This window comes from Thamnophis sirtalis, unplaced genomic scaffold (genome assembly GCF_051295495.1).
Source record: "Thamnophis sirtalis isolate CommonGarterSnake01/CBP01778 unplaced genomic scaffold, rThaSir2_p1.2 scaffold_1, whole genome shotgun sequence".
NCBI lineage: Eukaryota > Metazoa > Chordata > Lepidosauria > Squamata > Natricidae > Thamnophis > Thamnophis sirtalis.
Genome location: NW_028261381.1, coordinates 135,798,494 through 135,826,322, shown reverse-complemented (window position 1 = coordinate 135,826,322; position 27,829 = coordinate 135,798,494). Strand labels below are relative to the sequence as shown.

At 35.3% G+C, this 27,829-nt stretch overlaps 2 protein-coding genes across 13 annotated transcripts in view; one reads left to right on the top strand and one right to left on the bottom strand.

The window, feature by feature from the left end:
• DGLUCY (D-glutamate cyclase) overlaps window positions 1–15,269 on the bottom strand; it is a 29,985-nt gene extending 14,716 nt beyond the window's left edge. Inside the window, exons 1-6 of one of the 9 annotated variants that reach the window (XM_014063461.2) lie at window positions 15,169–15,269; window positions 8,796–8,916; window positions 6,342–6,495; window positions 5,370–5,568; window positions 3,474–3,624; window positions 2,502–2,624 (exon numbers count right to left, since the gene is read on the bottom strand). In XM_014063461.2, coding sequence (XP_013918936.2) covers window positions 2,502–2,624; window positions 3,474–3,624; window positions 5,370–5,568; window positions 6,342–6,495; window positions 8,796–8,910 — 742 coding nt within the window. In that variant the 5' untranslated portion in view covers window positions 8,911–8,916; window positions 15,169–15,269. Of the gene's footprint in view, window positions 1–2,501; window positions 2,625–3,473; window positions 3,625–5,369; window positions 5,569–6,341; window positions 6,496–8,795; window positions 8,917–9,360; window positions 9,380–9,791; window positions 9,809–14,520; window positions 14,655–15,168 lie in introns of those variants that run through there. The other 8 variants (XM_087725519.1, XM_087725513.1, XM_087725525.1 and 5 more) reach the window with 8 other exon arrangements.
• Window positions 14,854–27,829, top strand: part of RPS6KA5 (ribosomal protein S6 kinase A5) — a 34,070-nt gene continuing 21,094 nt past the window's right edge. The window contains exons 1-8 of one of the 4 annotated variants that reach the window (XR_015698022.1): window positions 14,854–15,272; window positions 18,938–19,009; window positions 22,854–23,072; window positions 24,564–24,679; window positions 25,657–25,764; window positions 26,066–26,149; window positions 26,684–26,787; window positions 27,678–27,828. Coding sequence is in view for 3 of the 4 variants with exons in the window: in XM_087725477.1 (XP_087581603.1) it covers window positions 15,197–15,272; window positions 18,938–19,009; window positions 22,854–23,072; window positions 24,564–24,679; window positions 25,657–25,764; window positions 26,066–26,149; window positions 26,684–26,787; window positions 27,678–27,828 (930 nt within the window). In the remaining variant the exon portion in view is untranslated. The remainder of the gene's footprint in view (window positions 15,273–18,937; window positions 19,010–22,853; window positions 23,073–24,563; window positions 24,680–25,656; window positions 25,765–26,065; window positions 26,150–26,683; window positions 26,788–27,677; window position 27,829) is intronic. The other 3 variants (XM_087725477.1, XM_087725466.1, XM_087725460.1) reach the window with 3 other exon arrangements.

Below are 27,829 nucleotides of genomic sequence, written 5' to 3'. Positions count from 1 at the left end.
GGCCCTCAAAATACTGGACATTTGTCTAGTCATCAACCTCTGCTTTGGGGGAAAGGATATGGAAAAAGGTGGAGTGCAAGAAGAGGTGGTCATGAAGGAAAATACAATAAATGAACAGAATATAAAAGTGGGTGCCCAGAAAAAAAGAACAAATACATTATTATCTTACTACTGCCTACTCTATAGCTGGCAGCACCTTTTCCAGCTAATACATTTTATTAAAAAGGTGTAAATTTTCATGAGCTGCCACTTACTTCATCAGATACATAGAGTGTCTAGACTGATATAGTTTTAAAGTGGGATGAGGTGGGGACAGAAAGTGGGAAGAAAAGGAAAATGAAAATAGGTTGGTCATGCAGATGCGGGTCACATGAGATAAAAATGATAAGTACTTTGTCAATGAACAATTACAGGTAGTCCTTGACTTACAACAGTTCATTTAGTGACTATTCGATGTTATAATGGCACTGGGAAAAATTGATTTATGACTTTTTCACACTTATCACCATTGCAACATCCCCATGGTCACATGATCAAAATTCAGATGTTTGGCAACTGACTCATATTTATGATGGTTATAGTATCCTGGGGACATGTGATCATCGTTTGCAATTTTCTAACAAGCAAAGTCAATGAAGCAAAACCAGATTCACTTAACAACCGTGTTACTAACTTAACAACTGCAGTGATTCACTTAACAAGAAAAGTTTTAAAATGGGGCAAAACTCATTTAACAAATGTTTCATTTAGCAGCATAAATTTTGGGCTCAGCTGTGGTCGTAAGTTGAGGACTACCTGTACAGTATGTTACAAACTCATTTTGTCTAAACCTTCTGAGATTGCCTGAAACCTTTTGATATATGTGAGTTCAGCCATTTCTCATTCAATAGGCTATTAAAGACCCACTTTTTCAAAACAGTCATTTTGAGGTCTGTTATGGTGGGTCCTGGGAGGCTAAAATGATCTGATAATACTTTGTCCTTGCTTTGAGTCCTGATATCAAACGTGTCCCCATTAATGCTCTTGCACAAAGTTTTCCCTCTTTATACTATGTGGAATCTGGAGGGACATTGCCAGCAGATGATGCTAAGCATCATGTTGGAGGAAGGACTGGTAAAGGAGCCTGTAACTGAACATATCCTAGCCACTCTGTGCACATGATGCAGTATGTTGCAGCTCACGAATTAGCTTATTTTCTAATAAACTTTGTTAATTTGAAAAAATGCTGCCAGACTCCTGATTCTTTAGTTTAAATCTCCAGAACTAAATGCAATAGATGGATGGATGGATGGATGGATGGATGGATGGATGGATGGATGGATGGATGGACAGACAGACAAACATACATATATACATAGACATGGATAGATGGATGGATGGATGGATGGATGGATGGGTACAGCTAGATAGACCTGATTTACAAGAACCTTGAAAACAAAGAATTAATTATCAAATGTCAACCTGAATTTGTCAACAATATACCTTGCTATACTATTCATGTGTATCATGTAACTTTCTCAGTAGAATGTAAAGATGTTAAAATAGTAATGTACTTCAGCAAAGCATTTAATACACTACGTTGTGATTAGTAACTTTGTATGGACTGGTTGGCATAACAAGTAGACATTCAGCTAGCTCAATATTCTATTCCAAGAGTGTTCATCAATGGTTCCTTATCACATTGGCGAGATATCAAGTCCTGGCTCATCTACGCTTCACTATTTCATTAATGATTTGGATGATGAATTATAAGGAATGCTCATAAATTTGTAGATGATGACCAGCTGGGTGGAATAGCTTATTTTCTAAAAGATAGAAACACAGTAGTAATGTTTAGTCAAAAACTCAAACAAAATGTTCATAATTTTTTATTAAGAAATTTTAGACTGCATCAATAGAATTTCAAAATAATAGGAAACAACCATTGCACTCTGTTCTGGTTTTATAAAAGTTTTTTTTTAAAAAAATGTACCATAACTAAGTGGTTCTTGGGTAACTACCTGCCTTACCCTCATCATGGCAGGATACACAGAAAAAAGAATTGTAACTCTTAAATGCTTAGCGTGTAATAGGAATCTTAATCATAAGATTATTTTACAGGACTATTCTGTGCATGATTAAGGGGAAATTATAGTTTTGTGGGGAAAATTCTGCAAGGCAAAGTTCAGGGCAAAACCCCCCACAGAAGATGGATTATCAGAATTGTTGGTTCTTTTATGTAGGTTGTATTTTAAAATCCAGATACATGACAAAACCATGCAGAAGACCTTGAGCTTGGAAAAAACCAAAAGCAATTGTAAAAGAAGCCAATAGAAGACAAGGTGGTTGATATTATCACAGACAATATGAGCATGAGCTTATACAAATCCAAAGAACCAATTACTGCAAATATATATGTCCATTGAGTCATGAAGACTCAGAAGTGACCAAACAACAACTTTTAAGCATCACTGGTTTTCTGTAATAAAGCAGCAGTTCTGGTAATTCCACTAAATACATACTACAATTGATGACGGCTTCTATTCCTGTTACTCCACAGGCCCAAAAGACTGGTACATCTCCAGGATTAGCTTGTACTGCATCACCATATTCTGGACTGGATAGATCTTTAATTCCTAATAAATCTAAAATTGGAATTTTATTAATACTCAAGCAGAAATGTAGAAAACCCAATTAGGCTGGGACTTAATGTTGTAAAACATCTGACAACTCCCTAGAAGAGCATGGGATGTGACATGGAAAGTGATGTTAGTGGGATACTGTTGCATGGGATACTGACATTTCTTTGTCTTATTACGAGGTGAACATAAAATAAAAGTTAATGGTTTATTTATTCCTGTACCTGTGTAAAGGAATTACTGGTTCAGGTAACAAATGTGACATGTGATAAATTTTTGGCATGACTTTTTATTTTGTTGGAAAAAAATAAGCGAAACTGAATATCAGGGCAGAAAGAGACTGCACTGAAAGCCTGTGACATTTTAATAATATTAATATTATTAATAATAATTATAATGATAACAACAACAATAATTGAAATCTGTTTTTTGGTGTTTTGTATTTTAACTTTTTTGAATAAAATAAAAATAGAAGAAAAAATGATAAATCCAGTCTAAGCTATAGATATTGAATACATACATACATACATACATACATACATACATACATACATACATACATACATACATCTAGCTGACTGTGTGAACAACCATAATTCATTAACTTTATATGCTACCTGACCCAATGACTTTGGGTGGTTTACAATTGTAAAAAAATTAGTTTACCTAGAGGCTTCTTACCCAGCACTTCCTGGAATTACTAGTAGTATCTAGGGTGGAATTCTTTTAAATCCTCTTACTTGTGCAAAGCTAGACTGTACATTAGTAAGCCAGACAAATCTAACACCTGTTACTTCTCTCTCTCATGCATGCTTTTTATTATGGATCATAGAAACAGAGAAAAAATATACTGACCAGAAGAGCCAATGTGAACTGGTGCTCCATGTGATTTTTTCATTGGATGGGTGATTTGCACACACTCTTTCAGTTTATCTTGAGGTATATATCTCATAGTTACTATTAGATTACAGTGAAAACATTCAATATCACAGCAAGGAACAGCAGTCTGGTAAAGTTTTAAAACAATGATCCAAGCATTAAGAACAATGAAGACATCCTCAAAGGTCTTTTCTTTCAAGTAGAGGGCATCCTACCTCTGAGATAAATGCAGTTGGGTGATAAAAGGCCACAAGATTAATCACTAGCATGTTCAGTTGCCTTCACCCACATATCATCTATTATCACCTTTATGATTCATATGGCATTCTATTTAAGTTCATGTCATTGCTATTGCTAACTTTCTATTTAATTACACAGTCACAGTAACTAAACATTGAAACATTAGATAAATTAGTAATGTCATATTAGATTTGTTTTATTTTTTAATGGTATTAAGTTATTATTGTTTCAAGTACATATTTTGCAATTAAATAACAATAGGCAGATATTACTGTAATTGAGGTTCAGCATGAAATATAAGATCATTGCCCCAAAATAATGGGAAGTGAAAATACAGATTTTATTGGTAAAAATATTCCTTGTAATTAAACTAATCTCAACATGAAAATAAGTGTAGTTAATCACATGCCGATCAGCTTATTCATTTTGAAGGATTGCATTAAGAAAGTAATGTTTCTATCAGACTATAATACTTGTCAATGAAATAAAAAGAGAAGCTGAGCAAATTTAATGCTTTATGTTTCCTGCTGTAATTAATAGCTGATCTTGAGGAAAAAAATGTATTTGTTTTAAGAAAGCAATTTTTCTTCAATTAAGAATGGGTTAACACTAATAATGAAAACTTCCTACTTGTGGCTACAAAAATCCAAATCACCACCAGATGGCGGCCAAGAATTATTTTTTATATATCTATCTGCTGCCCTCTGGTGGTTATTTGCTAGGTCTGGTGAACAGCTAAAGAAACTATATCAGTCAAATACTATGTTTTGAAACAAAACTGAAATTTCCAAAGTAATGTTTTAATCATTTTGTATATTTCAAAATATTTGGACATAATTTCAATACTCCATAGACTCCATATGGTTCCAGGACTTTAGAAGGCATAGAAAAAAACCCTATTATTTATCTTATTGTTGGAGTAAATGACTGGTTCATGTTCATTGGTGGGAATACTTCTGCCATATTACAACTAAAATGGTATCTCTTTCTATTTTTTTTTTAATAAGCAGTGATCACATTCAGACAAGAGAAGTAAAAAAGATGCCTAACATATTACAAATCAAATAATTCTGTATTTGAGAGCAATTGAGTAAAACAATATTGACTTTATCAGCTAAAAAAAAAAAGAAATAAAAAATGGAAAGAGTGAAAGAATTGGCTGCTATGTTCACCAGACGCTAGAAAAGAGCATTAAAATTTTGTATACTTATGTGCAACTTAATAATGCCTATCAGCATTCTTTCTGAGCTAATACTAATTATTAGCTCGATTGTATTTGCCAGTATTTATATAGTATTATGCAGGGGTGTCAAACTGGCGGCCCACAGCCCGAATGCGTCATGTACAGGCTATGTCCCACACCAGCTCCACAAAGACAAAAATGTCAGGATACATTACAATGCGTCACGTGACGGGATTGAGTTTGACACCTGTGGTATTATGTGTTTTAAGAAACATTCCCAGCAGGTGACAGTACTTGGCTGATGTTTGAGTCTAAAGATAATGGAGGTTTGAGCCAGATAAATACTTGGATGGCAGATCTCCAGGAGATACTGTCCCAAAGGTGCTTTTTCCAGAAGGGAACTGGACTTTCTTAAGAACTTTTTATTTTATTTTATCTTCTGTTCTTACCTTGTACATGCTTACATTACATTTCTGTTCCACATTTCTTACAGGAATGCCAGTTTTCTGGAGTGCCTTTTCAAATGTAAAACTACAGCCCAGATAAAAGGTCACCATGTCTTTAAACTGTTCAGAATATTCTTTCAGATTTGTCACAATTCCTGTGGATATTCCGTGCTCATATTTCTTGTATTGCAAGCAGTCACTTCTGCAAAACGAATTAGCATCATCATTGGACTAGCTACTTGATTTCTGGCTATAACTAAATATCTACTTACTTTCAGAGAAATGGTCACTGAACTCAATGGGGCATACTTTTAAGTAAAATGGATGCACTGTCTTGTCGTCTAGATGATAACTTAAGGATCAGTTCTTATGTTTAAAAGGTATGTAGATGTTGAGACACAAAAAGCTGCACTACTCGGAACATCGTACATTTTAAAAAGAGACCTTAGGATGTTGTCAGCAACCCATATCAACCATCAGTGCCAGTCAATATTTGTGACACATTTTTAAATGTTCAGTTGATTGAGTTTCATGTTTAATAAATAAAAGAAACAACAACAACAACAACAACAACAACAAAAACAGTGATACGCATTGTCATCGGGCACTTGGTACCATGTCCAAGAATTTTATAAAACACATCAAGAGATTGTAGCTTCCTGCAATAACACCAGCGGAACTGCAAAAAACTATGCTACTCAGAGCATCGTACATCTTAAGAAAGTACTTGGTTGATACCTAGGACACTGGCAGCAACCTGTATCAACCATTAATACCAGTCAATGGTATTTGTGATACATTTTTTAATGTTCAGTTGACCGAGTTTCATGTTTAATAATAAAGTATATAATAACAATTACAGTAACAACTCCTTTTACTGATATTTCTGCAGTGTTCATTGCAGAATGTACAAAAATGAGAAACGGTGCTAAAATATTTCTTGATAGCTACCAATACAGACGAATCTATACATACCTTATATCAGAATTATTGCTCAAGAAAGGACACTTCCATTCCCCTGGCTTACTTCTATACAGCAAGGGAAGTGGTCCATCATTTGCTTGACAAAATTTTTCAAAGTCATCAGCAAAAGATTTATGCATAATTATAACATTTGCCTGTACAAATCCTGTAAATATAAAAAGGCAGAAATTTAATCTAATGTTATTTACTCAAATAAAAATATTTATAATTTTTGGGATGTAATCAGTTATAAAAGTGAAAAATTTATTTCTGATATAGTGATTTATTTAGTTGCAAGATCATCTTTTGTACTTTTTTCAATTAAAATTGAAATTCTGTTGCCTGCTCTCAAAAGCATACACATACATAACACACACATACACATGCTATATACATAATTATATATATATGTGTGTGTATGTGTGTGTATGTGTATGCATGTGTGTGTATGTGTATGCATGTGTGTGTGTGTATACACACTCTCACACACACACACAGACAAACACACAAACACACACACACATACTGTCCATCTTAAATATGTATCGGAAAAAGGAAGCTTGAGAGTTCACAAGATTGATACTATATGGAACAAAACTACAAATCTATAAAAGATTCATTTCAGATTTCATGAAACAGCCCTTCTGTGTTTTTAAAAATGTGTATTTGCAACCAAAACTTAATATTAAAATATCACATCAAAGTAAGCCTGCACTCCAGACATTCACCCTGATGCCATTCATAGGAAGTTGAAATAGTGTGGTAAGAAATAGATAAAACATAATGTTGAAATGCTGGATAAACAAAAAAACTCTGTGCTGACAAAACAATAAGACAGATTCAGTTTGGTGTAATAATGAAGATTAGTTCTAGTCGCACCTTAGCAGAGGTGGGTTCTATAGTCTACAGGTTCAGCTGAACTGGTAGTGGTATGGCGGCCTGGGTCCCTAGCACCGGCAGCGAGCCAGGCCTGCCACCCCCCCAAAACAGTTCCCCGGTTGGCACCGTTGGCACTGGCATCTTGTTTTTAAGTTATGCGCATGCACAAGACAATTTTAATTGAAGTGTGCATGTGCACACAGCGCATATGTGTGAAGCGCACACATGAGCGACCCAGCAGTAAAGCTGGCCGGAACCCACTCCTGCACCTTAGGTATGAAAGTTGGCTGGGTGACTTTGGACCAGTCATTCGATTTCAGTCGAATCCATCTCACAAAATTGTTATTGTAGGAAAAATAGGTGAAGGAAGGACTATTAGGTATGTTTGTCGCCTTGAGCTATTTATAAAATTATACAGACAAGATAATAAATAAATATCTCTTAATTAGAAAATGAGCCTCTACTGAACATTAAAATCTGGAGATACAGGAAGGAAAACTGTGAGTAGTTTTGCTGTATCTGCCACTGCAAAGATAGACTGCCTCAAGTGCCAAAAATGAGTTGTTAGTGTTACACCTGGATGATCCTCCCCCTTCCTCTCATTCCATTGAGTTGCACAAGTGCAAAATTACACAACAGCTGCAAAGTACAAACTGCCTAATATTTCCTGTTTTTCTTTTAAGTTTAATGTAAAAATATTTTAAAAATTCCCATAGAGATTGGGTGGCATACTGAATAATAATGACAACTTATAGTTTCATATGGTAATTAAGCTACCATTCCTTAATCAATATTTAAACTCTGGTTTGCATTCAAAAGTCATGCTAAGCACAACCATAAAATGGCTTAGTTTGCTACGTAAATGTAATGATTGAATATGCTAATTTATATGAATTAGAGAATAGAGAATTAAGACAGCTTGACTTGGAATTTCTACACGATGCTGGTAATTTAATAAACTATTTTTGGGGAAACCTTTACATTAATTCATGAATTAATTAGACTTCTGTTCAATCAGTTTATACGTCATTTTAGGGGGAAAACCTGCCTATGATGTTCCTATTTCATATTAGTCTGAAGTTTGGAAAATAATTAATTAACAGGATGTTAAGAAAATAACATTAAAAAAATGACTACACAACAGAGACAGTTTGATTGCCCTTCTGCCAGAAAGCTGGGATGTGAATAAAACATAATTCTAAAAAATACAGTCTTAAATTTATACATAAGAAATGATTTTGAGCATAGTCAATTACGAATTTTCCTGAAGGGATCAGATCAGCTAAAACATTGTCTTGTCTAAAAATTATCTAGATTTACTAATTGGACAAAATAGAATAGAATGCCCATTCTTCCTGTCCCTTGGCTTCAGGGGAAAGGGAGACTATTCAAAACTCTGGTGGTTCACATATGTATCTTCCATTTCACGCATAAATGTCTATAACACAGATTGGATGTTATTCCTAGTCCATCTCTTTTTTGAACTAAAACTGATTAAATTAAGAAACACAGGTTTATAAGTTGAAATACTATAAATCATTTCTTAATGCATATCAAGGATTCACCAAAAGGATTTCATTGATCTACCTTTATATTTACCTTCTGCCATTCCAGAGGTATTGCTAATGTTAAGTTTATTTGATCGAATTAGAGTTCTGACAGCACAAGGAAGAAGAGATTTCAAACCTGCCAGGAAAACCATTTCATCCTAAAAGAGAGATAAAACTATATTTTAGTTTTATAGATAGGTAATGTACCTAGATATTCATTATAGATAGAAATTTAAACAACCATTATTTTAAACTTATTATAATTTTAGTTGATGAACTTCATCTTTTAAATTGTGAATTGCTAAATCTTCCACTTCATGGATATTCTAGCTGATTAGTTTCTAAAAGAAATATGGCTTCACTGTCTAAATCAAATATGAAGCATGGCACAGCCATATAGCAGCATGGCATAAAAGCTATTGACTTTAGTGTTAAATTATATTCTATATAATATTCTATATAACTCTCTCACACACTTGCCTCTTAATAATTCAAGATTAATTTCAATAACCTTTTCAGCATTCCATAATTACTAGCTTCAGGATCTACTATTGATAAAACATTACAAAAAAAAACTCCAGTGATCTTATGTCTAAGTTTACCTTTAATTCCATTGAAGTCATTAGTTCTAAGGAAAATAATTCCTGAAGCAGTAATGCTGATTTAAAGCATGGAACATTCACAGATGTTCTTTTAAAATTAAGGAGTTAATATTTAATCCATAATTGGTTACATATTTTGAATGTTTAAAAGAATAAAAATTTCTGGTATTTGTCCAAAGCAAGACTTCAACTGAGTATTGTTTGTTTTCTATATTTGTTACGTATACAGAATTTACACTTTTTGCCAGATATTTTATATATTTAGATGAAAACTATATGACATCATTAGTAGTTCTATACCAGAATGGGAAGTGTAATTCAACAAGAAAAGCATAAATTCCTATCTTTTAAAGAAGCAGCTGAAGTCCTTTTCATCAATTACACTATTATGAGAAAAATGGAGGTGACCAAGTGAACTATGATAACCTTACCTTGCAAAGCTCTCTTTAATGATACCCAATTCTACTGATGCCAAATTCCATAGTGAATTGCATATACTTCTTCTCTGATAGCAAGTGAACTAATTAGGGTAACAGGATTGTTGCCCAACCAGCCACAGAACAATGCAAATATTTCAGAGCCACAAAAATACGTTGGGAAGAGAAGTTAAGGGACAACTATTTTCATAACTGGACTGTAAGTGGAGTTTTAAAACTATGCACGAACATTTGTTGCTTTTTGCATATTCCACATAAAACACATGTATCAAAACTTTGATTCTAGTACTGACTGATATTTACTATATTTAAAATTGTTGTTCACAATACTGAGCTTTTTTCCCTTATACAATGAATTCATAATCCTTTTTAATACGTGTAGCTTCAATGTATTGTCTCTCACTGAACCAAATGAATTTTCTATCCTGATTAACATTACCAGAAGGGAAAAGTATATAATTTGTTGAATTTCTGAAGCAAATTATATATTTCCACAGACAGATAAAACGCCTTCTTCTTAAGATGGGTATGGTTATTTGTGGATATTGTTGCCACAGTAGATATTAATTGGCTTGTAAACTATTCCATTTCAGTGATTTTGGATCTGCTGTTTTCAGCTTTTTAGAAGAAGTGATATTATTATTAATGATTCTAGGATTACTCAATTTGACTTATATCATGTAGAATGGCCTCTCCTATACAAAATACTCATGAGAAGCAGCTGTTTGAACTTTTTTTCCAGGCATGCCTACAGTTGTTTCCTGAAATCAACAGTCCAATATTATCATCTTGATATTTGGAGCATTTCCAGTTGATCAGTCCTTTAGATTTAGATTTTAACTTTATTTGTATGCCGCCCTTTTCCCTGGGGAGACTCAGGGCAGCTCACAATTCAGGGGGAGCGAAGTACAAAACAACTTATATACATAAAGACAATACATTGTCAAAAAACACAACAGTCGTACTATTCGGGTGGGGTTGAAGTCTTTAGCCCCAGGCCTGTCGGGACAGCCAGGTTTTAAGGTCTGAAGGGTGGTGAGGGTACGAATCTCCATGGGGAGTTCGTTCCATAGGGTCGGAGCAGCCACTCCTCCGGGTGAAGGCTCTCCTCCGGGTAGTTGCCAGTCGACATTGACCGGCTGATAGAATTCGGAGGAGGCCTAATCTATGGGATCTTATTGGCCTAGTGGCCAATAAGTCCTTCCATAATCCAAGTCTTTTGATTTCATAATTTGACTCAGACAGTTATATTTTCGGACAAGCAGAATGCTACAGAAATGGGCACGTTGACATGTTAGTGAGTTTGCAATACCGTAGAACTGATAGACAATCTTGCCTTTCCTGGCAAACAGATGAGCACAGAGATACCTCGAGCTGATCAATCTGCTGAGGAGCAAAGAGTGGTTTTATTTTTCTTTTCGGAGGGAAGTTTTGCACTGAAAAAACCTCTGTGCTTTGTGCAGAGGGTAAACACAGGATTCTCGGTATTAGTATTAGTGGCAAAGTATCTTGTTCTTTCCATCTGCACATTTTGATCCCTTGAGTCAATCCGAGCCATCACTCAGCAGGATGAAAATGCAGACATTTCTGCAGTGACATTTATTGTTGAAAGACCTTCCTTTTTAAAAAATACATTGAAACAGCAGCGAGAAGTCAGGATATTACAGAAGAAGCAACTCTTATGAAAGCTTCGCTTCCCCTTTCAATTCATGATCTGACTTGCATCCCCTCCTGGAAGTGGTCTTGGAAATAGAAGTTATTCCTTTAAAAAGATTGGTGTTTAAAGAACAGATTGCTTCTCTTGTTCCTTCTATTTGTTTCCTCCCTAAGCTGGTTCAACGTTTATAGCTTTGTTGCGATAGACACGAACCGATGCAGATATAATCTACTTAATAAAAAACAGAAATTTTAGAATATCTGTTACTTGGTTGAATAATTAAAACATAGCTATGCATATTCCATAAATTTCTTTATCAAACTGTATTTTTTATCTGCAAACATCTTAAAGTGGTAGTAGATTGGAAAGTTACGATGTCAGCAATTGCCATTGTTGCAAATAGTACTATAAATGAATTATAGGCTGTATCAACAGAAATAAAATTTCCAAATCACAGGAAATAATAATTTATTCTGCTTTGACCTATTTTAAGTTCTGTGTTCTATTCTGGACATTACACTTTAAAAGAGATTCAGAGAAACTAGAACAGTTCAGAGAAGAGCAATTAGACTGTTAACAGGATATTAACTAAAAAACAAGTCCAATGATGCAAGATTTGAAGGAGCCGTATATGTTTAGATTTTAACCATAGAAGGGATTCTTCCAATACCTTAAAGAATGTCATAAACATTCAGAGTTTTCAGACTATAGATCACAAAATAATCACTTTAAGTTACAAATTCCAGTTGACTGTTCTGAGCTGAAATGACTATTTGCAGTAGCCATTTTTTCCACGTTCATGTCTATTTTAAAAAAAAAGGATGGGTTGCTTTAATGAACAGCAGATCTGCTGTCTACATGCAAACTCCAAAATACTTCTTTCAAATAATTTTAAAGCATGTTCAACCTATTTGTATATGTACCTAGGCTGCTTTTACTCTGAAATATGTTAATATATAGGTTTGATCCAGTAGTCATGCTGTAGCAGAAAAACATATTTTTAATACTTCCATCTCTATCTCCTCTCTTTGGGAGGTCTTATGAGATGCTCCAAAATGGATTTGAACGTACTAAGTGCTATGGAGAGAAATCTATGTGAGAATTTCATTAAAGTTTGATTTTGGTTTTGGAAGCAGGTTTTTTTTTTTTTTTTTTTTTGCACATCAGTTTAGGTATACTTTGTATTTTTACTAATTTACCTAAGGGAGAAAAATATATTCCTAAAAGATTTAAAACCTTTATGTCCTGCTGAGACAATAATAAGAATAGCAACAACACAAACTCCTTTGTGTAATACTAAACATTCTCTGCTCATTAATTAACTTGATTTTTCTATCCTAATGCTCTATCACTAGATGGAAACTAAAAAATAAACAGAGCTGTCATTTTAGGAGCTGATAGTACCAATATTTGCCTCAATGGCTAATAATAATTGTCTTTTTATGTATACTGAGAATATATGCACCAAAGACAAATTCCTTGTGTGTCCAATGACACTTGGCCAATAAAGAATTCTATTCTATTCTATTCTATTTGTGGGGCACCATGTTATGCATGAAAACAATGAAGCTGTTGGTGCTTCTCAGGATGCTGTGGCTTGGTGCCATTGATGATCTTTTGGCTGTGCAGAGGTACTCCTGGGTGGTAACAGTGGGGCTGGGACTGACAAAAAAAGGTCAGAAAATCAGACGGGATTCACTTAACATTCACTTAGCAACAAAAATTATGTGGTTGTGAATTGAGGACTACTTGTAATAAAATCAACATCTGTACAGATATGATTACACTGTTAGTTATCAGTGATCAGGCTTGTCTGTCAACAGGATATCAAAAGCAAGAAAAAAACAGTTTTTTCAGAAAAGTCCGTTATCAGATTTCATCTATGGGCTTCAGGATGAGATAAGTGCAAAGTAGTTTTGAAATTATTATTCAAATACAATACACACACACCCCTTATAAGATACACAGCAGACCAGACATACTGTCATATATTGAATTTAATTGCACTTATTCAGTTTGCTTATGAACTGTTTCATATGTTTATCTTCACTTTGGCTTTTCAGGATCAATTCCCAACTTCACATTCTGTATGAGTATTAATTATTTTCTACTTTTATGAGAATATTATTTATAGAATAGTGAACAATTAACTTATAAAAAATTAGCAAGAATGTTTCTCCATATTACATAAAAGTGGTAGTTATATATCAGCTAATATTGTAAATGATAGTGATTCTGTCTTGCTTTTATTAGTTTATTGCTCACACTGAGCAACTTTGGGAAATAAATCATAGGTCTAATTATCCATTATCAGAAATGGGTTCTCAATCTCAGTGAAACTCGGAAATTGGACCCTTGTCCTATCCCCAAAGTAAGGTCTGAAACAAGCTTGGAGAGCAAACCACTGCCAAGATTTGCTCTCTCCACCAGATTAACCCTTGGACAGCAGGGATTCCATGTCGTCCCGTGTGCTTAGGATGGAAGACAGCTCCTACATCTATTCTATAGTGCAGTGTTTTTCAACCACTGTGCCGTGGCACACTAGTGTGCCGTGACATAGTGTAAGGTGTGCCGTGGGAAAAACACTTTATATATAGTCAATATAGGCACAGAGTTAAAAAAATTTAACATTTTCTAATGGTGGTGTGCCTCGTGATTTTTTTCATGAAAAAAGTGTGCCTTTGCACAAAAAAGGTTGAAAAACACTGCTATAGTGAGACACTTGAACACAAGAATTAACTTCTCAATCAACGAAAAACAGATCAGCAATGTCGTTTGGCTCGGTTTTTTGCCTTCAAAATTCATTCAGCATTTGATTTATGGTTCATGAGTACCCTGCATTGTCCTTAATGGAGTCTGCCACTTGAACTACCAGTCTCAGCTCCAGCTATTTTCTATACATTAAACATTCATATCCTTCCTTTTAACATGAACTTGGTTTTTTTGGGGGGCAGCCCGTAAATAATGGGTGGTTTTTGGAGAGCGTAAGGATCACAGTACAGTACGTGCAATATTTCCAATAGATCTTGCAATCGTCAGAATGTCAAGGGCTTTAAAGTCACTCACTGCGCTAATCTTCGTGCACACGCAACCGATTACCTGCCTTTTTTACACCAGGGAGGCAAAATACTCGCAGGTACGAAAGATCCAAATTGGTTGAAGATTGGGGGGGTGGGGAGGAAAGAGAAAGAGAAAAGAGGGGAACAGCGTTCGCGATTGGTGTGGCCGCTAAACCAATGAGGATCCGTGTCTCTTAGCGGATAATTAAGATGAAGGGGGTGTATTTTGTTACGGTCTTTGACCAATCCCCGGCCTGGAGTGTAATCCCTCAAACCAATGAACGTTCAGCTCGACTCCTTCTCTTTTATTGCTTTAGTAGATGGGGGCACAGATTGAATTTCTTGGCTGTTCCAGGTTCTTGTACCCCTCCCCGCCTTTTTCTTTGGAGCGCTAGTCCCTCCCTCTCTCCCTCCTCGGGGAATGGAGGTGGGGGGCAAGCGATCTGGAGGGCCTGGGTAGTGGGCTAAGCGGCAGTTAAATTCGCGCTTGTCAGCTGTAGGCGCCCCCTTTATTTGTTTGTTTGCTTGCTTGAACAGACGGGAACCCTCCACCACCAAGTCATGGAGTAGGTTTCTACGGAATAACAACCCTCTCCCTCCCTTCGTGTGGGGCGGCACGGACCCAGGGTCAACACACACACACACACATACACACCGAGTCCAGGGAGGGGGCTTTGGAGGAGATGGAGAGACCCGCCGGGGGCGCGGAGGAAGAAGGGGAGCCATCGCTGCTCACCGTCAGACACGAGCTGAAGAACGGTGAGTCTTGCCCGCCTAAGCTAAAGAGGTGGGGAGGACGCTGGAGGAGGGGCGCGAAGAGGAATCGTCTTCTCCCCCACTCCGAGAAGTCCCCCGGTAATAATAAAAAAGGGGGGCGAACCGAAAGAGAAGGAGGGCTTCAGTTTAGAAAAGTGTGGACGGCGTTGCAAAGGACGGCGCGGAAGGCAGCGGCGTGGGAGAAACAAAGGCTTAGAAGAGAGCGTCGCCTCGGGAGTAAAAGGGAGCGGGATGCCGTGGGGCAGCCGGCCAGGAGGGCGGTGTTGGGGCTGGCAGCCCAGGGAAGGGGCGGCGACTGGGCCCAAAGGACTCGGAGGGAGAAGGTTAGCCGGTGGCGAAAGACGCGAGTGGATAACCGTTTCAATCTTGTACAGCGTGAACACTTTAATAGCCGGATGGTAGCAGCTTGACTGACGAAATAAAAGGGAGGGGGGGACTTTCGTGGCCTCTAGCCATTATATTATTCTTGACCATTCTGAATAAAAGTTACGGTATTTAGAAAACTGTTAAAAAACATCCGAAGCCACCAGATTCTCCACTTGCTCATGTCTGGAGGGGGTTGATGTTTGAAAAAACATAAAACTTCTGTAAGAACCAATAATGGTTCTGCATTTTGGCCAAAGTTCATCTTTTAATAAATTCTTGGTTAGTGTCAGTTCTATAATTTCTGGAGACCGATGTAACCAATAAAGAATTCTATTCTATTCTATCCTATTCTATTCTATAAGTGCTATATGTATTCTGTTTTACCCAAAATTGGCCATATTTTTGACAATTGCTCACAATGGTATATTTCCAAACAAAAGTTTAGCAATTACATATAGCTAGTGGATATTGTTGACAAAATAACATGGACATATTAATAAAGCCATCAGGAATTGGGATCAACTTGAGAGAATCTTTACCTGTACTGTCAAGATATATTGACAAGATTCATGCTACCTGCCAATGGCATAATACAATATTTTTAAAACTTCGCAGAATATTAATTTCCCAATCAACTACCTCATGACTTTTTCTAACTTGTCATTTAAATTAATACTAGAATTACCTACCAAGCCCAGTGTTCTTCCTTTTTATACTGAATTGTAATAGCTTTTTTCTGCTTAAGAAAAGAAAAGGGGATGTAATATAAATTTTAGTATGTTTCTTTCCCCTTTTGAGGCGATCTGTTTATGTGGCTCTTGTATTGGACCCATTTGTATAACCCTGATGAAAAATGGGAAAGATATCCCTCTGGATATCTAATAACCAATCAGGATCTTCAAAATGCTCTCTACTTCTCAGCCAAAATTGAGGATAATACATTTTGTTAATCCATGAGGATAGCAATTGGTTAGAAGTACTTGTTATCATATTGCATCTATACAGAAAGATTGAACTAGTTAAGAATTAGTTGTCAGAAAAGTTTGAAGTGAACCTTCAGCAATAAGATACAAAATTTCAACAACAATCTTAATAAACTATCCTAAATAAAATCCAAAGAGTTATTGTTTTGAAATATTTTTATGTTCTTTAAAACGAAATCTTATATTTCTTAAACAGAGCATATTTAATATATTATTTGAAAAAACCATATAGTAGTAATTAACAGACAAATTGACATACACAAAATGGAAACATGCCTATAAATGGTATCATTTAAAACAATACTTTTGAAAACATTCTGTAGATGAAGTATTATACAGATTGGTATAAAGAACACTTTTTAACTCTTATCACTGAAAATAGTTTTTTAAATAGTATTATCTGAATCAATTCTTTCATATTTTTTATCTCTGTATCTTAGGGTCTCTATTTGTCATGACATTCAGGGTATTTGAATGTAGGCATTTGAATATGCCATAGAAAATTTGACAGGATCTCTAAATTTCCTGGTTTGTGTCTAAGAACTGGTAAGAAGAGCCAAAAGATCAGCATGGGCTCAGTTATGGTAGGTGCTGGTTTTGGCAGATTATTATCGTGATTCCAAGGAAACTATGGCTTTGGTGGATGAGGAAAAATGATTTAGATGATAAAAAGTAAACTGTGAGGAGAAAATTGGAAAGTTGAGAACATACTAATTACTCTTACATTGTTGGTGTGACAAGTCCCTTCCTCATAGCCGTCTCTTGGAATATGACCTGGAGTAAGCCTACATTTCTTGATCTTATTGGGCAAGTGGTTTTGCAGACATTCAAGCCTGGAACCATCAACTACTTAAAAAGTGACAAGCAGCACCTTGAATTGCACATGGAAGCTAAATGGTATCCAATACTTCCTCAAAGTAAAAGTATTGTATGGCATACCAAGGAAAACTCATGTGTAATCTATTACATTATTTTAAAAATTAGTTTTCTAAAAAAGCTGTTTTATTAGAGGATTTTTGCAACTGTTGAAATAAAAAAAGTGTATTAATCAATTACATCATTTTGTTTCCAGAGGATATTTGAAATCTAAAAACACATCTAGCAGGGCTGTCAAGAATATTCAAAGCAACATACGCACAGCACATATGACGTATCACTTTTGAAACAGAACAATTGTATTGTTTGCAAGATTCCATTTTTCTCTTTAGAAGTTCTTCAAAGCTATTTCTGTCTGCATGAGTAACCACTTCAGTTTATGCAGATTTTATTAATTATCGTTAACATATTATCTAAGTTCCATTTAAATGAATATATGATGCAGAGGCCTTTATTTTATAAATGATGTTCATTTTAGTAGCTAAGGTATGTTGTGGATTACAGAATGTATCTTCAGTATTTTTGTATGCAATATTGAAATTTTTTGTTCTCCCTTTTCTATTTCTGTGTGATGTTACAAGAAGATGAAATGTTAAATATAACACAGTATTTGTTTTTATGATCTGATATAGCAGTTTTTCCAAGTAGCTCATAATATCCTATTGATGAACAACTTGTGTAGTTATGGTAGATAGAACAAATGCATTAGTCAATGTGTAACAAAATTTAACTGTATTTTTATTGCTTGGGTTTTCCTTTAAAACCATATTAGTCTGCATAAAATGATAAGCATAATATTGTACCATAATTGTACTGTATACATTGCATTAAAATTAAATGGGAGTTGATTTAAAATATTTATTTCATTTTAACATATATGAGAATCTTTTTGAATAGATAATGCTCTAGTTTGCTTATTGATCAGATAGACCACTATCAGTTTTTTCAGTTTAGAGGCTTAATGTATTTACTTCAAGTGATGTATATATATATATATATAAACCTACCCAGAATTTTGCTACATGCAGAAAAGTGATTGATCCAATTAATAAGAATGTTGTGATATAGAATTGTAAATAATTTAGAATTTAAGAACACAAATACTGGCAACAGTAACTTATCCTTATTCTACCTTAACTAGTATATTATAACATTCATACAACACTTTGAAATGATTAGTTGAGATGGAATAATTCATTTTCTCATTAGAAAAATCTATATACTTTAAATAAAATTATATACATTTTAATTGTTATATACCTGGAAATCTGAATACAATGACACTTTAGTGACAGCTGTGTTATAAATCTGATATGAATAATAGAGGAATCTTAATCATGGATACCATATAATTTATATTACTACATGTTTGCTTGTTAGTGTGTGTAATATTGACACTGACATGTTTTTTTCTTTTGTTAGCAAACTTGACAGGCCACACAGAGAAGGTGGGCATTGAGAACTTTGAACTCCTGAAAATTCTTGGGACAGGAGGTATGAATTATTTAATGTTGCTAATAAAGCATGAATGTACTTCTTAAAACATTAACTAAATAAAATTCTATTTTACAGATAAATATTTTGAGTGGGTGGGGTAGGCAGTGAGAGGTATCAATAGAGCAAAGTCTTCCCATGTAAAGCAATCAGGCAAGGAAGTATAATTTTTTAATTATTTATTAGATTGCATTCTTCTTTTCAGTTAAGAGCTCCTGGCAGTGTAAATTTTGCTCCCTCCTCCTAGTTTGTAATCACCCAATGAGATCCATAAATGAAGGTTGGTTAGAGGTGGTCTTCCCACTCCAATTCCAGCACTTACCTTCCAAGGCCACTTAATTTCAGGCAAATCAAATCCATTTTTGGAAAGGCTGAAATAGCTGCAAAGTCAAGTGCAGACTGACTCAATTCAAAGAGTCGGGGAAAACATTCTAGGCAACTGGTAATAGAAACAAATGACTATAACTGTTATTTTCAGTACTGGATCATTTCCATATACTTAGTTTTATATTCCATATTTCAAATCTCTGCCAAAGCGCTGTTGGAGTACAGTTGTTCAATTCAGAATTGGTCTAGTCAGGAGCAACAGTGACTGAATTATTCTCAAGAAGCTTTTTCCTATAGTCTTGTGCCGTGACCCGTCAAAAGCGCGGACGGCAAAAGCGCGATCGACAAAATCGCGCCTTTGACGTCATCACAGCGCGACGAAAAAGATCGAAAAATTCAAATAAAAATTAATAAAAATTAAATTAAAGCAAGCCGATTCACATAAAGGTAAGGGTTAGGGTTAGGGTTAGGGTTAGGGTAAGGGTAAGGGTTCGGGTTAGCTTTAGAGCGTTAGCGTTAGCGTTAGGGTTAGGATAAGGGTTAGCGTTACGTTTTTCGTTACTTTAACGGTTAGGTTTAGGGTTAGGTTTAGGGTTAGGTTAAGAGTTAGGGTTAGGGTTAGGGTTAGGGTTAGGTTTGGGGGGGTTAGGGGAAGGTTTTAGCTTTATTTTTACATTTTTTCGATCTTTTTCGTCGCGCTGTGATGACGTCACAGCGCGCTTTTGTCGAGCGCGATTTTGTCCTACGCGCTTTTGTGGTGGAACCGTCTTGTGCTTCTTTGCTTCTCAGCCTTCTGGTTTGATCTGTTGCCATTCCTCTTGCAGATTTAAATAGTCAAAAATCTTGATTGGGATTTGTTGCTGTGGTATTTCAGTTGAAGTTCTAAATCTTCCCTCCTTGTAATGCTAAGTCTAAGATTCTGGTTCCCAAGGCCTGATCTCTCCTGAAGTGAATTATGTGATGGCACTGACAATATATTAAAAAGTAATATGTATAAATGTTAAATTATATTTAATTACTTCAAACCCTGGAAGGAAACATTACTGGTAGGCCTCAAGTTATGACAGTTCACTTAACAACAGTTCAAAGTTACGGCACCCTGTCCAGGTACTTACAAACTGGTCCTGAACTTCTGTATGTTGCAGCACTGCAGTGGTGGTTCACCCTTATAACCCAACTGCAGAGACACTGCAACATGCCCCTACCTATTTCCCTCTGCCCTACCAGGTCTTCACAGGAGCTGGGCCTGCTTTGCTAGCCCACAGGATTCCACATGCTCCTCCCCATCCCATCACCGATCATTCACTTACCTTTTGAAGATCTCCAGAGCTCAAGAAGTGGAGCTAGGAAAGGAGAACAGGCTGGGCCACGTGGCAGAAAAGCAGCCATCTTTTTTGGGGGGACGTTGCTGAAGCTGTTTTCCTTTCATTGTTGCCAAATGCTAGACAAAAGCACAAAAGCACTTTTGTGGAGAGGGGAAAAGTGTACAAGAATGCAAACAAACACTTGCTTCCCCCTTCATAAAAGCGTGTGCGCACACACAAAAACACACTTTTACCCTTCATAAAAATGCTTTTGTGAAGACGGGAAACATTTATAAAGATGCACACACTCAAACCTGTAGGAAGGATAGGTTGTTTGTTAGTTGCATGCCTTCCCTCTCTCACATTAACTCCACTAGGGTAAGACTATATATAGATCCAAAATGCCCAGAAGTATATATATGCCCCAAGTAGTTGTCTGCCCAAATGCATTATTTCTAATATGATGTATAGTATATATATCAGAGATAATAAGTTATATCATAGATTTAACCTGGAACCCTTTAAATGCAAAACTTACGTTGTGACAATGACTTTTAGCTATTAAAAAGATAAGTGGTTAGAATAGAATAGAATTCTTTATTGGCCAAGTGTGATTGGACACACAAGGAATTTGTCTTTGGTGCATATGGTCTCAGTGTACATAAAAAGACATTCATCAAGAATCAAGGTACAGCACTTAGTGATAGTCATAGGGTAGAAATAAGCAGTCATTAAACAAAATCAAATCTTTCTTTAATAACAATGTAAACAGCAAAACAAATCCTTTGTTGTTTTCTAAACAGTAATTTTTAAAAGAGTAAATAAAGAAAAGTAGTATGGACAAAAAGCTGCCCTTACAGATTTGCTTTGAGAAATAGCCACTGTCATGTTAGCAAGGAACCACAGGGAAGTTCTTTTCCTTTAAGCCGCAGGCCTGTGCAGTATAGCACCTTGTAACACCGAATTAATATTGTAGAGATTGTGAAACATGTTAACTACTTCAGAGTGCTATAAAGATGTGAAGGATATTGCTTGATGGATTCTATACATGTTTGCATTGGGCCTATGAAAAAGTGAAATCCACTTGCCTAAAACCTGAATGGATCTTATGTAATTACAGTTCAGTTCTAGAAAATAAATATTAATGAAGCCCTAATCCTAGTCCACAGCAATAAGTAGGTCTTTCAAATTGGTCATATTTTTATCGTTAGTAACTAAATACAATTGTGCTGTTGGCCAATATGCTTCCTGTTGCTTCCTGAGAGTTACTAGTTAGTGAGGACTTCCCTGTTTTCTTGGTGCTTATCTTAATGGCTTTTCAATGGTAGTTAATTTTTTTATATGACTAAATCTATCATTAGGAAGCAGCTACTATCTGGTGCCATTCATCCAGAAGCTATACCTAGCTTCTGGTATAACATTCCTACACTGCTGCTTATAAAATAATTCGGGACTCAAAGTAAATAGCAGGAAACACAGGGGGGCTTCCTTCTAAGTAGATATGCGACAGTTGAATTAGTATGGTTATTCAAATCTGAACCAACATGCAAACTAGTAAAGGATTATTGAATCATCCTATGCATAGTCAAGACATGTTCAATCAGCAAGTTGGTGGATTGAGAAAGGGAGGAAGAGGAATAAGTGTGTCTATTGTTCAAATATGTACCTTTGATAAAGTGTGGGAGCATATTTCTCTAAAGTCTTCATGAAAGAAAGAAAAAACAATAATCATTGGTCTCCCAGCATTTTTTGAAATTAAAACCAAGTACCTTAAATAAAATACTTGTTCCTTGAAATATAAGCAAGAGATTAATCTAGTAATCTTTATTTACAAAGGTGGAAATGATTGCATTAAATAAAAATAATAAGGTTGATTTTATTCTATACAGTTGATACTGTTTTGAGATTTATTTTTATTACCTCTGTAAGCCTATTAGTATGCCTATTTTCATGTTTTTCAGGTGCTCCATTTTAACTCTGATAGTTTTCTTCTCCTTAGACTCTTGTTAAGGATTAGGATTTTACATTTCTTTGAGGGCATTTTAATTAATCAAATCAAGAAGATAAACAAATGACATTGGGTTTAAAGATTTATGTTGTTAAGTTTGTTATTTTGAAAATATTTTGATTAGAGTACTCTGCTATGGAGGTGGAATTACGATGGGAGGTTGGCTACTACTATTTTACATCTGTGTAATATTTTTTGGTTTTAGCTTATGGAAAGGTATTTCTGGTGAGGAAAATCAGTGGTCATGATGCTGGCAAATTGTATGCAATGAAGGTTTTAAAAAAGGCAACAATAATTCAAAAAGCCAAAACAACTGAACATACAAAGACTGAACGACAAGTACTAGAGCACATTCGACAATCTCCATTTTTGGTCACTTTGCATTACGCTTTCCAGACAGATACAAAACTTCATCTCATCTTGGGTAAGTACAAAAAGGAAAGAACCATAGAAGGAAGGAAAAAATAAGGTCTGTTTTCATTTCCTGTTCCAGTTAAGAAATGAGCTCCTCCCTCCCCCCTCCTTTTGTAATGATATGTGTGTTGGATATACACAACAGAACAATTACCACAAAGAATCAAACTGATATACTTTAAAAAGGTAAAGGTTTGCCTCGCACATATATGCTAGTCGCTCCCGACTCTAGGGGTTGGTACTCATCTCCGTTTCAAAGCCGAAGAGCCAGTGCTGTCCAAAGACATCTCTGTGATCATGCGGCCAGCATGACTAAACCCTGAAGGCGCACGGAACGCTGTTACTTTCTCACCAAAGGTGGTTCCTATTTTTCTACTTGCATTTTTATATGCTTTTGAACTGCTAGGTTGGCAGAAGCTGGGACAAGTAACGGGAGCTCACTCTGTTACGTGGCGCTAGGGATTCAAACCACCGAACTGCCAACTTTTCTAATCAACAAGCTCAGCGTCTTAGACACTAAGCCACCACGTCCCTTATATATATTTTACTGCCTTCTAATTAGACTTATCTATCTCTCTTTGCTACCATCTATGGTCTTATGGGAGTTTTGTAGTTTAGTTACTACAGGTAGTCCTTGACGTACGACCAAAGTTGAGCCCAAATTCTGTTTCATAGTGAGACAATTGTTAAGTTAGTTTTGCCCCATTTTATTACCATTTAAGTGAATTATTGCAGTTGTTAAGTTAGTAGCATGGTTGTTAAGTGAATCTGGGTTTGCTTATCAGAAAGTCGCAAAAAGAGATCATGTGACCCTGGGACATTGCAACTGTCATAAATATGAACCAGTTGCCAAGAGTCCAAATTTTGATCCCGTGACCATGGGATGCTGCAATGAAATGTGGAAAACATGTCACATTTTTCAATGCTGCTGTAACCTCAACAGTCACTAAACAAATGGTTATAAGTCAAGGACAATTGGTAGATTTGAATTTCTTGCCTTTATTTCTTTGTAATTTCCTGACTTTGCATAACACATTGAATCATGAAATATTCATCCTGGTAGAATCTGCTAACTAAGCACAGTCTACTGAACTTAATTTTAGCCTGGTAGAAAGTACAATCCCAGTATTTTTTTTAAAAAAAACTTTTAATTATTATATTTTATATAGATAATTGTAACTATGTTGAGATTGTTTTTTTAAAAACTTTTCAATTATTTTAAGACAGGTCTACTCTGAGGGAGATGGCATTTTAGAAATAGAAATAGTTAGAAATAAATAAATAAGTAAAAAAGCCAGACTATAATTGAGACATTTATGGTATTTATGTGAGAGTCCAAATACTTTTCCAAAGGAAGCAACTGTGGCTAGCGATAAAGCACAAAAGAAACAAAACAGTATGCAACATTTGCTACAATATGTTTTTGCTACAAATGTATTTTTGGAATCAATTCAGAAATTTTGCTGATCCCTAGTAAATAACTTGATTTCCTGTATGTTAGATTACATAAATGGAGGAGAACTTTTTACCCATCTTTCACAAAGAGAGAGATTTAATGAAGATGAGGTACGAATATATATTGGGGAAATTGTTTTGGCATTGGAACACCTTCACAAGGTGAGACCATATTTTCAACTTTATTGAAATAAATTTATTGAAAATAAAAATGTAAGTGGAATAAAATTTTCTAATGTAATTTAATTGTACGATGGTGTTTTCACTTTGAGTGAAGGAGACACAAAAATCTGTATTTAACAGCTCACTACTGCATATGATCGTTTGTGGAATACGTTTATATGACATAGCTACCATGATTTATGATTTAGTCACAAACCTTTCAGTTGACACTTCCCCAGAGGTGATATGATGTTATCCATCCACCCATGCTTTATTTTCAGATACACTGCTTGTGCAAGCTCAGTGCAGTGCCTACTTCCACTTAGAATTATTACTGACATATTTTATATAATTCTACACTGATTTGAACCATAGAGCTATAAATACTGTTTTGTGAAAAACACGTCCTTTTTAATGCTAGTAAGAGGATAAAAATAATTAAAAGTATTATCTTCATTTTATATCTGAAATAAGTAACTTTAAGAACAAATACAGTTTTGCAATGTTTATATAGGCATTTCTCCAATTTAACATAGTATATATATTTGAAATATGTGGTTCAGTGGTGGGTTGCAGGTGGTACGTCCCGGTACAGACTTACCGGAACCAGCCCGGAGCACCGGATACCGTTCCGTTCCGGTGCTCCGGAGGACCCATCCGTCCACCCGAGCTCCTTACCAGAGTTTACAGGCTTCTGCATGTCCGCGCAGACGCATGGCACATACAGCGCCTACGTGACACTCCGGAGAGCAGCTGGAGCATCACGAAGCATTGCGGAGGCACTTGAATGCATGTCCGTGCTGCATATGTGTATGCACGTACTCCGCACATCCATGAGAACGCCGCAGGCTCCATTCCAATTGTATTGGTTGGAACGGAATTTGCAACCCACCACTGATATGGTTACATGCCAACATGTGAACATATCTTAATTAACTCAGCTCAACAATGTATAATTAATTTTAATTTTTTTCCAGTTGGGAATTATCTATCGTGATATAAAACTTGAAAATATTCTTCTTGACTCAGATGGACATGTAGTTCTGACAGACTTTGGACTGAGTAAGGAGTTTGTTAATGATGAAGTAAGTGTCTGCATATTAAGTAACTACCTAAATAAGCCTGAAATTCCAGGTCTTGAACCTTTCTCCTTTTTCAATTGAAATGAGATGGAGGGATCAGATTTATCCTTTGCGATAATGTGTGGAGTGAGAGATAAATGTTTTAAAAGAAGTAGTCCAAATGATATTATACAAAGAGAGCCAAACATGTCTGAAGAAGATGATTAAATAGAATGATGTAAATCCTAGTAATATGTTTTTTTCATTGTTTTTCCCCCTTGTGGTATCAGTCATATTGGCTGTAATCTCATACATTTTTTTTCAGAATGAAAGAGCTTATTCTTTCTGTGGAACTATAGAATATATGGCTCCAGATATCGTCAGAGGAGGGAATACAGGACATGATAAAGTAGGTTTTTGATGAAAATGAATATAATTTGACTATTGATTGGGAGCCAGTTTGGTATAATAGTTAAGACCAAAAAGCTGTGAGTTCTAGTTTGATTTAGGTCAAATCAGCTGGATGGCATTGGGCCAGTCATATTCTCTCAGCCTTAAGAAATCCTTATTTAGTTGACAGGAATAGAATTTTGTGATCAAAAAAGAGAAGCATTTTTATTTTTACATATGTACTAGAGGAGAGTGTAATGGGAAACACATGAACATAAAAATTTCCTTAGCTCATTTTCAAATTGTGATATTGTTATATATTGGTGTCTGAAAACTCTGAGTAAATATTAATATCTTATCTGTTTAAAGGACTAATAGCAATAGATTTCAATTTACATGCAATTTATTTATATGTAAGCTATAGCTCACATTTGGTACATTTTATTTTATAAATTATTTTTTTCAAATACTTTATATTTTTAAAAATAAATGCATAGTTTATTGTTATTTCTTAGAAGAGTTGCATTAATAATTTTATTGATATATTTTATAGGCTGTTGATTGGTGGAGTTTAGGTGTTCTTATGTATGAATTATTGACTGGAGCATCACCTTTTACAGTTGATGGGGAGAGAAATTCACAAACTGACATATCCAGGTAAGTTGTCAATTCAAATGAAGACATCAGAGGATGTCCTTATATTTGTGTATCAGTTTAATTTGATTCAATTGTTTTTAAAAGGATAAAATTGTGTTTTCCTAAAATACAGCTAGTATGTTAGACCCATGTCTGGTGATTACTTGTTGTGTTTATGTATTGTTAGGTTCAACAAAGATGACATCCCTCAGTTTATAACCTAGAAACAGTAAAAATTCATAAACATGATAAAAACATAACTTTAAAGCATAAAGTATAATGGTATTCATTCTTTAAGGTCCTCCAGAACAACTCCTGTCTTTAGGGCCTTCTAATTGAAGATATGAACTAATGCATTGATTGCATTAGGGGCAAAAATGTCCTCTGTGATATGAAGCAGGCATATTACTATGGTTATATCTTGGATAGAGAACAATTTCTTATTTATATGGCCTTTTAATTTTTTTTTCTAAAGTTAGGGCAGTTGTTTTATTTCTGCTACCGTGTTTTCCTAAAAATAAGACCTCCATGGATAATAAGCCCAATCAGGCTTTTGAGTGCATGCGCTAAAATAAGCCCTCCCTGAAAATATTGCAACACAGCAGCAGCCATCAGGTGAACATGCTTGCCGCTTCCTGCACCTCAATAATAATAATAATAATAATAATAATAATAATAATAATAATAATGCTGCCAAGTACTTATTTTGGGGGTCAAAAGAAAATAAGACCCTGTCTTATTTTCAGGCAAACATGGTAGATTACCTCTGTTTTTATGTAACTGCTCTTTTGTTTTAAATTACTGTTTTACTGTTTTATTATTTTTTTTAAAAATGTTGGTATCTTTAAAATAGTATATTTTAACTGCCGTTTGTTGCCTTTTATATTTAATCAACTATCATTTTACTTCAGGAGAATATTAAAAAGTGAACCTCCATACCCACAAGAAATGACTGCATTAGCTAAAGATTTAATTCAGTGTCTTCTAATGAAAGATCCCAAGAAAAGATTGGGTTGTGGTTCAGGAAGTGCTGATGAAATCAAACAACATTCCTTCTTCAAGG